Source organism: Rhododendron vialii, chromosome 2a (assembly GCF_030253575.1).
Source record: "Rhododendron vialii isolate Sample 1 chromosome 2a, ASM3025357v1".
Lineage (NCBI taxonomy): Eukaryota > Viridiplantae > Streptophyta > Magnoliopsida > Ericales > Ericaceae > Rhododendron > Rhododendron vialii.
Window position 1 is genome coordinate 10081875 of NC_080558.1, and position 14933 is coordinate 10096807.

Consider the following 14933-nt stretch of genomic DNA (forward strand, 5'->3'; position numbering starts at 1 on the left):
GTCTCCGCCCTACGCTTGGGGCAACCCATTATTTTAGGTCTAGAAATCGGTCAAGCAGAATACATCTTTATGTCGAATTTCGCCTTTACCCACATTGCAACTTTAGTTTTAATCAATTTTACGAAACAAATCATTCTCTTACAATATATAATCTTTAATCTATTCGATGGCATCGATGTTGACGGAAGGTACGTTTTTCTTCAGCTTTAATTTTGAGAAAATTCTTAACCAATCCATGCATTCGGAAAACAACTACCCTTTGCCTTTTAAGTAAGTGAGCACATGAAATAATGAAGATATATAGCAAGTTATGAGATGCGGACCATCTTTATTTCAATCGTGATGTTGCCATTATGTTAGAACAAGTTGATCCCGGCTTCTCAGGGGCTTAAAAAAAAAAAAAGTTTTTTTCTTGAATTATTATAAGGGGTAAAAAAAGTGGAAGGTTGACCGCAACACAAGTTTTAACTCAGGACTGACAAGTGGGAGGTTGCCAGGGACAAGCTTCTGCGGATTTGCGGATGCTGCTATACAATGATATGCTGATTCATCAGGATGGATGTATTTAATTTTTTCCCATGTGCTTTCTTATTAGATACTACTATATTGGGATCTTTTCAAGATCTTGGTATCTTGGTTCTCTTTATTTTGGTTGATCAGTTGTCATCCTCAACCACCTAGGCTCAGGCAGCAAATGATTGTCGCGGGATTCGGGTGCCAATCACATTGGGATTGTTTTTCCCGCATTGTGACGCGCTTTCGCTCTTGCCTTATAATCAATCTATTGTATGTAATCCTTGCAATTGATTAATCCGTGCAATTGATTAATGTAATCTTTCTCGCCATTCAAAAAAATAAAAAAGTGCTCCCTTTTGTGTGCATTAATTAGAGCTTTATTATTGTTATTGTAAATTGCAGCTATTAATATATTTTTTGCCACTGCCGAAAGAAGTGCATCTGTCTTTTGAGATGAATTCACGTCAAAAAGTTGGAAAAGTCTTCAATACACGCATATCATGAACAAAGATACAAGAGATTTTTGACAAATATATATTACGACAAAATAAATGACAGATGCACCAGATACTAAAATTAACCCAATTACAAGAAATTAAGGGAAATAAATGAAAACCCTCTACTAAAATTAACTCCAGAGCACCAAATGCATCTGGTGAACGAAGATGCATCCAGAGAGATTCTTAACCCAATTACAAGAAATGATAACAAAATGAACACCAAATGCCAAAAAAGAAAAATAGAGAGACAAAGTTACCCTTTACCATTATCCTTCAACCTCTTCCACAAAAGCCTTGAGATTCTTATCCGAAGATCCACCTTCCTTCACAGCTTCCCTAGCCAAATCCTTCCATTTCTTAGCATTTCTTCTCAATTCTTCCCCTCCCTCCTCAGCACCCATGACCTTCTCGATACACCTCTTAACCTCATCACTCTCAACTATTCCTACTTCATTTTTCCCGACTCTCACACCAATCTTCCACACATCGACCATCATTGTTGCATTCGTCCCTTGGTCGGACCAATGAGGAAACGCCACCACTGGAACCCCGGATGCCAAGCTCTCCAAAGTAGAATTCCACCCACAATGCGTGACGAAACATCCCAATGAAGGGTGTGAAAGAACATCTAGTTGAGAACACCAAGGCACTATATTCCCTTGTTGTTCTAGCTCTTCCATGCAACGTAGCCAATCTTCTTCTTCTTTTTCTTCGTCTTTGTTTTCTTTTTCTCTCACAACCCACAAAAATGGCCGACGGGTTTCTAACAAACCGCGTGCTATCTCTTCCATTTGTGACTTTGGGAAATTCAATATGCTTCCAAACGATATGTAAATAACCGATGACTCAGGTTTTGAGCTTAGCCACTGGGTGTAATCCTTTGTTTTTTGAAATAGGTCACCTCCAAATGAAGTATCGAATGGATCTCTTCCATCCAAGAAAGCAGATGGAATTAAAGGTCCGATAGCAGTCAAATCATACTTTTCGATGACTGTCAAGGCCTCAGGCTCTATTGCATCAAAAGTGTTTACAAGGATTTTAGGGTTACTTTCGGCATCATCAAGTGTTTGCACCAGCTCTTTCAATAAACACACTATCGAATTGAATTTAGAGGTTGAAGGAAACATAGCAAAGGGAAGATCACGACCGTTGAGCAGTGGCAATCCCGGTAATTTAATGGACCATGAGGGGTCATTATGGTTCTTCAACATGACGTTCTCATCATAACCATTGAAATAATAGTAGTAAATATCCAAAACCGCTGCTGGTTGAATCCAAAGAAGCGTTGATGGGATGTGACAATCACGCGCCACCCTTGCAGCCCAAGGGAAGAGGAGATTGTAGACCAAGCACGTGACCGGACGACCTTCATCACTACTTGTTGCGATGATCTCTCTAAGCCTTTGAGAGCCGTTACTTCGAATTTCGGAAAAGAAGTGACTCATATCGTCTCCAAATTCAAACCCCTGATCATCATAGCCATCGGAAAAGGCATCAGCAAACTTCAACCCATCAAGGGTCCCAGTGTTTCTAGAAATCAAACGTTGAGCCGACACGGTAGTAACAAATGTCACATGCACCCCTATTCGAATGAGACGCTTGCCGAGTTGAAGACATGGATTAATATGGCCTTGCGCGGGAAAAGTCAGGAGGAGGAAATGGTGGTGCACCATATCTACGGCAGCCCGTGGGGCGGAGTGGGGTGGAAAGGGGGTGAGGTTTTCTAGTCTTCTTTGCAAGAAATGATGATGAGCATTATTTGTGCTTGTGGAATTTGCAGGCTATAGTAGGTATTTGGAATCTGTCACATGTAATGGTAGCTGGGAAAAAAAAAACGTTTTCTTAAACTAGGATTTTGACAATGTGACGTTTGAGGTGACGAATTGGGAGAAATAATACTTTTTTAAATTTTCTCATTCTGGTATTCTACTCAAGTGGACATTACGTTTGCGACAAGTTAGACGAATACTGGACCATCTAATAAATTATGAAAATAGATTAAATAACTCCAAATTTGATATTGCTCATGTATAGCACGAATTGTTAAAGCCACATCACTTGGATAATAATGCCCATTAAAAAACCATTCAAGCAGTATGATTCAATCAAGGGTAGTACTTTGTTTTATTTAACTTACGTAGCATATATACATACCTTTTGAAATTGGACAGTGTTACTGTTAGGTGACAATTTTCTTTTGATAATTTAGGTGTTCAGACCAACTTACGCACATCTCTACTAATGTTGGAGGAGCAATCTCATAGACTATTTGCAGGGATCCCAATTAAGTTAGAACAACGCCCTGTACGGACTGATCCTAAAAGAATTATTATAACCGAGAGATTTTGAACTTGAGACGTATCTTAAGAGGGAGCAAACCCTAGCTAAGAAAATATTAATTTTAGGTCAAATAAGGTTTTTGATTCTTTTTACACCTAAAATAAAGGTGAGATTCATTTTTTGAAATGGATTCACGTAGAACTGTGTTGTATACTTGTTAGAATTTCTGTAAACTCTTCATATCCCTCCTTAGTCAGCAATTACCTAGTGGAGGTAGTAAGTGAAATTACTCTCTTACCATTCCATGTTAAAAAAAAGAGAGAATTTCTGTAAACTCAAATAATAGGAGACACCAATCACAAGGGAATATTAAGATAATTATTTAAACAAAAAGGCAGGAGTGTAGGAAAAAAAAAGTTACGAGTCGAGTTAACGTCCCCTCTAGCATGACCCGAATATTTTTATTTTTATTTTTATTTTTATTTTGAGAGAATGCACCACTCTAACTTAAATTCACCTAATGATAGACTATTCAATGCCTGAGGCACCGTGCTGCTGGCCTCTTTTCCACTGCACAGTATGATAGGATCAATACAGCTTGTCTTTGACCCGACTCTATTAACCTCCTCACAATGCATGTATGGTGGAAAAGCCTGGGGCACCACCATGACATTTGAGATGACGCAGGGAGGTTTTGTAAGATGCATCTTGTCGTAATTAGATGCATGAATGTTTGATCCTGGATTTTGAGTGAGTACTTTTCCTGGTACTCTTGGATGCAATGTATAATGGGAACGATGGTGAAGTGTGTGTTTGTCCATATATATGACGTTTGATATCGATGACAAATTGGCAGAAAACCTAGCTAGACCTTGTTTTTTCTAAAGGAGAGAAGGAATTAATTATGTTCAAGTGGAGGAATACTAAACATCTAAGACCAGGACTGAGATTAATCCAATCCCAAAGCCTAAAACTGCGGAAAAAAAACACGGGTTTTGAGTTACGAAGGATATTAGCAGTCCCTTGTCGATCATTAATGGTGAACCCTATCCTAATTCTATCACCTTATGCAACTCATCCTTTTCAGTTGAGTTATCAAACGGGGGCCTGAGTATATGTGACAATAAGTACTCTTTCTATTGTGAATCCTATCGATCCTAGTTTCATCACCTTATGAGACCCATCATTTTTAATCGGGTTATCAAACGGGAGCCCAAGTATGTAACGACTCGCTCCAGTTGACCTGCTTAACCCTTAGCCCTAGCACGTGGCTCAAAAAGTTAACCTAGATCTGGTTTTTAGTAGCTGGTGGGTCTTTTCCTATATACATCATATTCTTCCTTTCAACTGCCGATGTGGGACATTACAATTTCTCCACCTTGGCTGCAACGTCCTTAATGCATTGACCCAGCAACCTTCCCCTGGTGGGTATAGTGTGACACTTAGCTCTGTACAGCACAGTCAATGCACTCGTACCAGGTTTGTGCTATGATACCAACTGTAACAATTTCCGCCAGCTAACCTACTTAACCCTTAGCCCTAGTACGTGGCTCAAAAGGTTAATCTCGAGTTTTTAGTAGTTAGTGGGTCTTTCCTATATACATCATATTCAATTCCTTTCAACTGCTGATGTGGGACATTACAGAGTATATGTGACAATAACTCATTCTATTGTGAATCCTATCTTAATCCCATCATTTTACGAAACCCATCATTTTTAGCCGGGTTATCAAACAGGGGCTTAAGTATATGTGACAATAACTCATTCTATCAAACATACACACATATTCGGCTATAGATGGGTTTACATATATTCGGATATCGATGAGTTCAAACACACTTGATAAATGCGAGATCCATAAGGTGTACATGGAACTCACACAATGGACGTGAGACACACACAAATCGATGATTGTAATGCATTTTTGTGTCCAGATCAATATTGGGATATCTATGTTTAAATCATATCCATTATTTTCTTGTAAGCAAACATTCTTTGTTTTCTCTATTGATGTAAGATTTTTTTCTTTTCTCGGCAAAACGAAGATTTTATAAACTCGAAAGGACTACATCGAGGGAAACCTACTAAGTGATAACGCTCAGAAGACACAAAAAAAAACAGAAAATTGATGTAAGATTATAATATTATGTTATTCCTTCAAAAGATAATGTACCAATTTACATGAATAAAAAAAAGAAAGATAACAAGAAGGATGCGACAATCAATCCCAATTTGGGGTGATCGACAATTGATTTGATCACTTCCTGTCGGAAAGAAATTCTTTTGTTTTTTGTTCGTTTAAAAATTATAAAAATTATCTTTTTACATCCTGAAGAAAAGAATGGTGGAATAAGTTAGTACATTTTACTACTTCTATATGAAAAATAAAATAAAATAAAATAAAGTGCATCTGAACAAAAGTGGCTGTTAACATTAATTAATTTCCACTTTCTTTTTACCTAATCAAGATTTTAGAAAGAAAAAGACACCTTATCCACAAAAACGTGGCCGTCACATTTGACTTTTGGTGCTATTATTTGTTTTCTCTTTAACAAAACAAATCTCTGTTAGTCGGTTTGTGATCTTGGTAAATTGACTGTAATGACAGAAAAAAACAAGAACATAAATTGCGAAGATGGCATTATTACCATATATTTTGAAAGATGTCAATTTACTGCTCCCTCCAATGTTCAAAAAAACTGTCTCTTCCGCAAAACAAGTACTTTAAAAAATTACATTTTTGTCAAGAAAAATTCAAACATATGTGCTATATATTAAGTAAATGTGGTGACGGCCCGTCTTTCCATGCAAATGATAGCTATGGTTCGAACCGGACATTCTATTGGCGGGTAGACAGTTCCTATGGTCACGCCCAAAAAGAGTTGCTGTGCTGGTTGCCCTCTCCCACCCTTTTTCTGTTTAAAAAAAAAACTTTTGAATAGATTCGTTTCTTGTAATTTGCCTGTTAACTGTTTGATACAATGTTCCTATGGGAATAAGGCAACTAGAAAAACACCATCACAAACCAACGCATCAAAGAATTAATTGAGTCTTCCTTGAGTATACATTTCTCCTAAGTTCGATGAATCATTGTTCTCCTCAGTATACATGAAATCTACTTTATGACAATTGCTTTTGAATGGTCTAATTCATGGACATTTATACTTGACAAATTTTTGTTGGGGCCGAATCACTAGGCAAGAGCCTAATTCCGTTATCCTTGTCAATTTATTAATTTCCCCCTTTTCCATGTCCCTTTTGTTCATTGCCTTTTTAACATTCTAATCAATTTAGCATTTTCCACTGAGGCAATTGCATTTGCTAGTTGGAATAAACAATGTATTTCCAAGGCATAACACACATGATGAACAAAGATACAATCTGGAGGTTTTTAACCCAATCACGAAAAAGAGAAATTAAACTTAAGTACTCCAGAACACCAAATACAAAATAAAATAAAATGACAAGGTTACCCTCTACTAGTCTCCCAAGGCATAATACACATCTGGTGAACAAAGATGCATCTTGAGAGATTCTTAACCCAATTACAATATATGATAACCAAATGAAAACCAAATGCCAAAAAAGGAAAAAAAAAAAAACAAAAAAGCAAAAAAAGAGAGACAAAATGACCCTTTACCATTATCGTCCAACCTCCTCCACAAAAGCCTTGAGATTCTTATCCGAAGATCCACCTTCCTTCACAGCTTCTTGAGCCAAATCCTTCCATTTCTTGGCATTTCTTCTCATTTCTTCCCCTCCCTCCTCAGCCCCCATGACCTTCTCTATACACCTCTTAACCTCGTCACTCTCAACTATTCCTTCTTCATTTTTCCCTACTCTCACACCAATCTTCCACACATCGACTATCATAGTCGCATTCGTCCCTTGGTCGGACCAATGAGGAAACGCCACCACTGGAACCCCGGATGACATGCTCTCCAAAGTAGAATTCCACCCACAATGCGTGACGAAACATCCCAATGAAGGGTGTGAAAGAACATCTAGTTGAGAGCACCAAGGCACTATATTCCCTTGTTGTTCTAGCTCTTCCATGCAACGTAGCCAATCTTCTTCTTTTTCTTCATCTTTGTTTTCTTTTTCTCTTATAACCCACAAAAATGGCCGACGGGTTTCTAACAAACCGCGTGCTATCTCTTCCATTTGTGACTTTGGAAAATTCAATATGGTTCCAAACGATATGTAAATAACCGATGACTCAGGTTTCGAGTTTAGCCACAGGGTGTAATCCTTCGTTTTCTGAAATAGGTCACCTCCAAATGAAGTATCTAATGGATCGCTTCCATCCAAGAAAGCCGATGGGATTAACGGTCCGATTGCAGTCAAATCGTACTTTTCAATGACTTTCAAGGCCTCAGGCTCTATTGCATCGAAAGTGTTTACAAGGATTTTGGGGTTACTTTCCGAATCATCAAGTGTTTGAATCAGCTCTTTGAATATATACAGTATCCCACTGGAACTGTCAAGGTTTGAAGGAAACATAGCAAAGGGAAGATCACGACCATTGAGCAGGGGCAATCCCGGTAATTTAATGGACCATGAGGGGTCATTAGAGTTCTTCAACATGACATCCTCGTAACCATTGAAGAAATAGTAGTAAATATTCAATACCGCGGCTGGTTGAATCCAAAGAAGCGCTGATGGGACGTGACAATCACGCGCAACCTTTGCAGCCCAAGGGAGTACGAGATTGTAGACCAAGCAAGAGACTGGATAACCTTCTTCTCTACTGGTCGCAATGATCTCTCTAAGCCTTTGAGAGCCGTTACTTCTAATTTCGGAAAAAAAGTGACTCATATCGTCCTCAAATTTAAACCCCTCGTCATAGCCATCGGAAAAGGCGTTAGCAAACTTCAAGCCGTCAAGGGTTCCGTTGTTTCTTGAAATCGAACGTTGGGCAGACACACTAGTGACAAATGTCACATGCACCCCCACTCGAACGAGACGCTTGCCGAGTTGAAGACACGGGTTAATATGGCCTTGCGCGGGGAAGGTCAAGAGGAGGAAGTGGCGGTGCACCATATCTGCGGCGGCCCGTGGGGCGGAAGGGGGGTGAGGTTTTCTACTCTTCTTTGCAAGAAATGATGATGATCATTATTTGTGCTTGTGGAATTTGTAGGCTATAGTTGGTATTGGGTACCTGTCACATGTATATGGTAGCTGGGGAAAAAACGTTTTGTTTGGTTATCGGCCTTTCAATCCGTAGACATGGATTTACTTTGAGAATGTGACGTTTGAGGTGAAGAATTGGTGAGAAATAATAGAGTTTTTTAATTTTCTCATTCTTGTTATTACATTCGAGTGGACATTACGTTTGTGACAAGTTAGACAAATACATCTTGAACATCTAAGTAATTAGGACAATAATTCGATAACTCCAAATTAATTTGAGTTGTTAAAGCCACATCACTTGGACAATAATGCCCACTAAAAAACCACGCAAGCAGTTTGTGATTCAATCAAGGGGAGTACTTTGTTTTATTTAACAATTATGCAGCATACATATGGACAATGTTAGGTGACAATACATTTTTTGATAACTTAGGTGTTCGAACCAATTTACCCACACTCCAAATAATCTTGGAGGAACAATCCCACAGTCTACTGGTGGAGATCCAATTAAAGTCAGAGGAAAGCTCTGCATGAACTGGCCATAAAAGGGTTATTTTACCTGATTGATTTTTGAACTTGAGGCCATTTCAGCCGAATCATGATGCCTCTATGAGGGAGTAAATTAACCCCTACGAAAATATTTAATTTTACGTTGAATAAGGTTTTTGATTCTTTTAATTTATACTAAAATAAAGGTGAGATTCATTTCTTCAAATGGATCCACGCAGAACTGTGGTATGTTAGAAATCTTTGTTAGAATTTCTATAAACTCAAATAGTACGAGACAACGCCAATCACAAGAAAGGGTTGAAGTTGCGGTTTCTCGGCGTTCATTTATGGGATCCGGGATCGTTTTGGGGCTCTCGTGGACATTTGGCTTTTGTGTCGGTGTCTGGTGGTTTTGGGATTGCGTTCTAGACTGGTTTTATCCGGTGGTCGTCTGTTATTGCTTGGGGTGGTGGCCGGTGACCGATGTTGGCGGCGGTGCTTTTGGTTTTGTTGAGAGTTAGGGTAGGTTTTGGGCTATGGGCTTAAAGGTTTGATATCTGGGCAATATAAGGCCACAGGTGCTTCGGCTAGGCTGTTTGTATTGGAACTCAGGGTCTTTTGGGCTTTGCCCTTGGGTGTTGCAGGATTTGGCCCTCTAGGTGTTTTTCTTTTTTAAATCATTGGTTGGATACCCCTCTTCTAACTTGATGTACCCATTATCAAATTTTTCTTAATAAATTTTTTGTCATTTCAAAAAAAAAAACACCAATCACAAGGATATATTAATGTAATTATTATTTAAACAAAAAGAGGAGTGTAGGTAAAAAAAAACTTATGAGTCGAGGCACATGCAAAACACTCTACCTAGAGCAAAAATGTCTCCTCTAGCACCAAGTTGCATGATACTCTTCCTCAAAGATATGATAATCTTTTTGGAAGCTTTGCGTGAAGCCCGGACAAATTGCGAACGTTGAAAGTTCTCCAAAAGTTAATGGAAAATAACAAATTGCAAACGTTGAAAGTTCTCCAAAAGTTACCCACAACTAGTCTCCTCCAAACTCATCCAGAAAAGCCTTGAGATTCTCATTTGAAGATCCACCTTCCTTCACGGCTTTTATAGCCGAATCCTTCCATTTTTTAGCATTTCTCCTCATTTCCTCCCCTATCTCCTCACCCCCCATGACAATCTCTATACACCTCTTAACCTCACCACTCGTAACTATTCCTTCTTCATTTTTCGTCACTCTCACGCCAATCCTCCACATGTCCGCCATCATCCTCGCGTTCGTCCCTTGATCCGACCAATGAGGAAATGCCACCAACGGTACCCCGGTCGCCAAGCTCTCCAGCGTGGAATTCCATCCGCAATGCGTGACGAAACATCCTAAGGAAGGGTGCGATAGAACTTCTAATTGAGAACACCAAGGCACTATCTTCCCTTGCTGTTCTAGCTCTTCCATGCAACTTAGCCTGTCTTCTTCCTTTTCTTCTTCTCTATTCTCTTTTGCTCTTATCACCCACAAAAACGGACGACCGGTTCCCAACAAACCGCGGGCTACCTCTTCCATTTGCTCCTTTTGAACATTCAACATGGTTCCAAATGATACGTAGACGACCGATGATTCGGGTTTTGAGTTCAGCCATTCGGTATAGTCCTTCGTTTTCTGAAAGAGGTCTCCTCTGAACGAATTATCTAAAGGATCTCTTCCGCCCAAGAAAGCCGACGGAATTAATGGCCCAATGGCAATCAGATTGTACTTTTCAATCACTTTCAAAGCCTCAGGCTCTAACGCATTGAAGGTGTTTACAAGGATTGTAGGGGTAGTTTCGGAATCATCAAGCGTGTCTATAAGCTCTTTGAATATCTGCAGAGAGGCGCGGTCAGAGGTTGAAGAAACCATAAAAGTGGGAAGGTCACGGGCATGGAGTGGTGGCAATCCCGGTAATTCAACGGACCATGAGGGGTCATTGCTGCTTTTGGCGATGGCCTCCTCATAGCCATTGAAGTAGTAGTAGTAGATACCCAAAACTGCGGCTGGTTGAATCCAAAGAAGCGACGAGGGGACGCAATAGTCACGCGCCACCTTTGCCGCCCAAGGAAAGAGAAAATTGTAGACCAAGCACGTAACCGGACAACCTTCTTTGGCACTAGTCGCGATGATATCTCTAAACCTTTCAGAGCTGTTACTTCTGGTTTCGGAAAATAAGTTACTCCCATCGTCTCCCGACTTTCGCCCCCCATCGCGACCATCGGAATAGGGGGCAAACTTCAGCCCGTCGGGGGTTTCGATACCGTTCGTGGAAATGCGACGTTGAGCGGACACGCTGGTGACAAAAGTGACCTGCACGCCGCGCCGAACAAGGTACTTGGCGAATTGAAGACTTGGGTTGATGTGGCCTTGTGCCGGATAAGACACGAGGAGGAAGTGGTGGTGCGCCATAGCTATATGGCGGCGCGTGGGGCAGATTCAGGCGGTTTTATGTACTCTTTGATGCAAGAGAAGATGATAATGAGAATTGTGCTTGTGAATATTTGTTGGCGAGTGTATAGATATATATTATCGGTTCCTCTATAGGCAGCCTAGTTGGCTGATGATGGTCTCCTGCACGCCCCAAAAAGGGTTGTACTTCCGCCCAATTTCAAAGCATTGCTAGCCTTTTCCTCCCGCGTGATTGACTGATGTGAGTTGTTAAGGCAAATTGACCCCATTACCCTTTTTCCCATATAAGATGCACCTCCTTTTTAACTATTCCAACGACCAATGGTTCATTAATTTTCTTTCCACAGTTTCAATGTAAATATTTTTTTTCGACTTTCGAAATAAAGCTATTTTACCATACAACGCTGCTAACCACACAGACATTTGTGTACAGATTGTGTACAAATTTTATCGTGAGGTCTATCACAGGTCTACACAAACGATCCGATCCGTTTATTAAATGTAAAATATTTTTTCAATGGTTCCCGTGAAAAATCAACTCAATTCGATACTTATAGGTGCTCAATTCAATCATCCAACTTTTTATTCAGATTTTCGACTGTATCTATACGTATCGGATTGAGACAATTTTTCGCGAGAACCTTTAAAAAAATGTATATTTAATGAACGGCTTGGATTGGGCTTTATCTTGCGTTCTAGACTGGTTTTATCCGGTGGTGGTCTGTCATTGCTTGGGGTGGTGGCCGGTGACCGATGTTGGCAGCGGTGCTTTTGGTTTTGTTGAGAGTTAGGGTAGGTTTTGGGCCATGGGCTTAAAGGTTTGATAGCTGGGCAATATAAGGCCACAGGTGCTTCGGCTAGGCCGTTTGTATTGGAACTCAGGGTCTTTTGGGGTTTGCCCTTGGGTGTTGCGGGATTTGGCCCTCTAGGTGTTTTTTCTTTTTTTAAATCATTGGTTGGATCCCCTCTCTTAACTTGATGTATCCATTATCAAATTTTTCTTAGTAAATTTTTTGTCGTTTAAATAAAAAACACCAATCACAAGGATATATTAAGATAATTATTTAAACAAAAAGATGAGTGTAGGTAAAAAAAACTTATGAGTCGAGGCAAAAGCAAAACACTCTCCTTAGCGCAAAACGTCCCCTCTAGCACCAAGTTGCATGATACTCTTCTTCAAAGATATGATAATCCTTTTGGAAGCTTTGCGTGAAGCCCGGACCTATACATTTCAAAACTATTTCTTAGGTTTGTCTCTTTCTCAGGTCTTCCACAGATCGAGTCTCTGAATAAATGATTTAAGTAATGGAATTGTTATCCAAACTAGGATTGATATTATTTAATGTGTTTTTGTACGTGAAATTGATCATATCACTCAACGGCTGTCATACTTTAAATCCATCAAGTTTTGATACTGATCTACCAATCTTCAAATTCTTAACCAAAAACAAAAAAATAAAAAACAAATAAGAAGGAAAAAAAAAGGGAAATTAATACAAAATAACAAACTGCAAACGTTGAAAGTTCTCCAAAAGTTACCCACAACTAGTCTCCTCCAAACTCATCCAGAAAAGCATTGAGATTCTCACTTGAAGATCCACCTTCCTTCACGGCTTTTATAGCCGAATCCTTCCATTTTTTAGCATTTCTCCTCATTTCCTCCCCTATCTCCTCACCCCCCATGACAATCTCTATACACCTCTTAACCTCACCACTCGTAACTATTCCTTCTTCATTTTTCGTCACTCTCACGCCAATCCTCCACACGTCGGCCATCATCCTTGCGTTCGTCCCTTGATCCGACCAATGAGGAAATGCCACCACCGGTACCCCGGACGCCAAGCTCTCCAGCGTGGAATTCCATCCGCAATGCGTGACGAAACATCCCAAGGAAGGGTGCGATAGAACTTCTAATTGAGAACACCAAGGCACTATCTTCCCTTGCTGTTCTAGCTCTTCCATGCAACTTAGCCTGTCTTCTTCCTTTTCTTCTTCTCCGTTTTCTTTTGTTCTTATGACCCACAAAAATGGACAACCGGTTTCCAACAAACCGCGGGCTACCTCTTCCATTTGCTCCTTTTGAACATTCACAATGCTTCCAAATGATACGTAGATAACCGATGATTCGGGTTTTGAGTTCAGCCATTCGGTATAGTCCTTCGTTTTCTGAAAGAGGTCTCCTCTGAACGAATTTTCTAAAGGATCTCTTCCGCCCAAGAAAGCCGACGGAATTAATGGCCCAATGGCAATCAGATTGTACTTTTCAATGACTTTCAAAGCCTCCGGCTCTAAGGTATTGAAGGTGTTTACAAGGATTGTAGGGGTTGTTTCGGAATCATCGAGCGCTTCTATAAGCTCTTTGAATATCAGCAGTATGAAATTTGAGGCGCGGTCAGAGGTTGAAGAAACCATAAAAGTGGGAAGGTCACGGGCGTGGAGCGGTGGCAATCCCGGTAATTCAACGGACCATGAGGGGTCATCGCTACTTTCGGCAATGGCCTCTTTATAGCCATTGAAGTAGTAGTAGTAGATACCCAAAACTGCGGCTGGTTGAATCCAAAGAAGCGATGAGGGGACGCGACAGTCACACGCCACCTTTGCCGCCCAAGGAAAGAGAAAACTGTAGACCAAGCACGAAACCGGACAACCTTCCTCGGCACTAGTCGCGATGATATCTCTAAGCCTTTCAGAGCTGTTACCTCTGGTTTCGGAAAAGAAGTTACTCTGGTCGTCTCCCGACTTCCGCCCCCCATCGTGAACATCAGAATAGGGAGCAAACTTCAGCCCATCGGGGATTTCGATACTGTTCGTAGAAATGCGACGTTGAGCGGACACGCTGGTTACGAAAGTGACCTGCATGCCGCGCTGAACGAGGTGCTTGGCGAATTGAAGACTTGGGTTGATGTGGCCTTGTGCCGGATAAGACACGAGGAGGAAGTGGTGGTGCGCCATAGCTATAAGCCGGCGCGTGGGGCGGATTGAGGTGGTTTTATCTACTCTTTGATGCAAGAGATAATAATGAGAATTGTGCTTGTGGTATATTCGTAGGCGAGTGTTTAGATATATAGTATTTGCAACCTGTAGCACATGCTATGGTAGCAGCGCAAATCTCTAGGCTAGTATAATACTCCTTCCATTCCGGTTTGGTTGTCTCATTTTTTATTTTTTAGAGTGTTTGACCTCTTAAAAAATTGACTATAATTTTCAATTCGCAATATTTTTAATATGCAATATGAATATTATTTGATAGATTTCAATTAGTGTTATTATACAAAATCTTCAAAATCATAAAAAAATATTATGAAACGTAAGATATAAGTATATTTTTGAAAGACACGTATTTCGATAATTGAACAAACAAATTGAGACGGAGAGAATAGTACTACGTACTAATGGCAAGAATTTTGTTAAATGACATGTGAGGTGACGAATTGGAAGAAAAACTAGACTTTTCTTCTTCATTTTTTTTTGTTTCCCTCACGTTTGTTGTGAAATATATATTGAAGTGGAAATTACGTGAGGGACAAATAGTAGGAAAACTAGTTGAAATCGCAAGATGTGTGCATGTAGACC

At 40.1% G+C, this 14933-nt stretch overlaps 4 protein-coding genes across 4 annotated transcripts; all 4 read right to left on the bottom strand.

Moving 5' to 3' along the window:
- Positions 1-1044: 1044 nt before the first annotated feature.
- Positions 1045-2892, bottom strand: LOC131315740 (UDP-glycosyltransferase 75C1-like). Its single transcript, XM_058344936.1, has one exon. It carries the CDS (start codon positions 2687-2689, stop codon positions 1283-1285), a length of 1407 nt encoding a protein of 468 aa, XP_058200919.1. The 5' UTR covers positions 2690-2892; the 3' UTR covers positions 1045-1282.
- A 3722-nt stretch (positions 2893-6614) lies between these two features.
- On the bottom strand, positions 6615-8462 carry LOC131315741 (crocetin glucosyltransferase, chloroplastic-like). Its single transcript, XM_058344937.1, has one exon. It carries the CDS (start codon positions 8338-8340, stop codon positions 6940-6942), a length of 1401 nt encoding a protein of 466 aa, XP_058200920.1. The 5' UTR covers positions 8341-8462; the 3' UTR covers positions 6615-6939.
- A 1352-nt stretch (positions 8463-9814) lies between these two features.
- LOC131315742 (crocetin glucosyltransferase, chloroplastic-like) lies at positions 9815-11499 on the bottom strand. Its single transcript, XM_058344938.1, has one exon. The coding sequence runs from the start codon at positions 11358-11360 to the stop codon at positions 9963-9965; it is 1398 nt and encodes a 465-aa protein (XP_058200921.1). The 5' UTR covers positions 11361-11499; the 3' UTR covers positions 9815-9962.
- A 1172-nt stretch (positions 11500-12671) lies between these two features.
- Positions 12672-14483, bottom strand: LOC131315743 (crocetin glucosyltransferase, chloroplastic-like). The gene has a single exon (XM_058344939.1). The coding sequence runs from the start codon at positions 14310-14312 to the stop codon at positions 12906-12908; it is 1407 nt and encodes a 468-aa protein (XP_058200922.1). The 5' UTR covers positions 14313-14483; the 3' UTR covers positions 12672-12905.
- Positions 14484-14933: the final 450 nt, after the last annotated feature.

What these genes read in the sequence shown, in the direction of transcription:
- LOC131315740 (XM_058344936.1), bottom strand. Translation starts at nt 2,689, where the DNA reads ATGGTGCACCACCATTTCCTCCTCCTGACTTTTCCCGCGCAAGGCCAT.
- LOC131315741 (XM_058344937.1), bottom strand. Translation starts at nt 8,340, where the DNA reads ATGGTGCACCGCCACTTCCTCCTCTTGACCTTCCCCGCGCAAGGCCAT.
- LOC131315742 (XM_058344938.1), bottom strand. Translation starts at nt 11,360, where the DNA reads ATGGCGCACCACCACTTCCTCCTCGTGTCTTATCCGGCACAAGGCCAC.
- LOC131315743 (XM_058344939.1), bottom strand. Translation starts at nt 14,312, where the DNA reads ATGGCGCACCACCACTTCCTCCTCGTGTCTTATCCGGCACAAGGCCAC.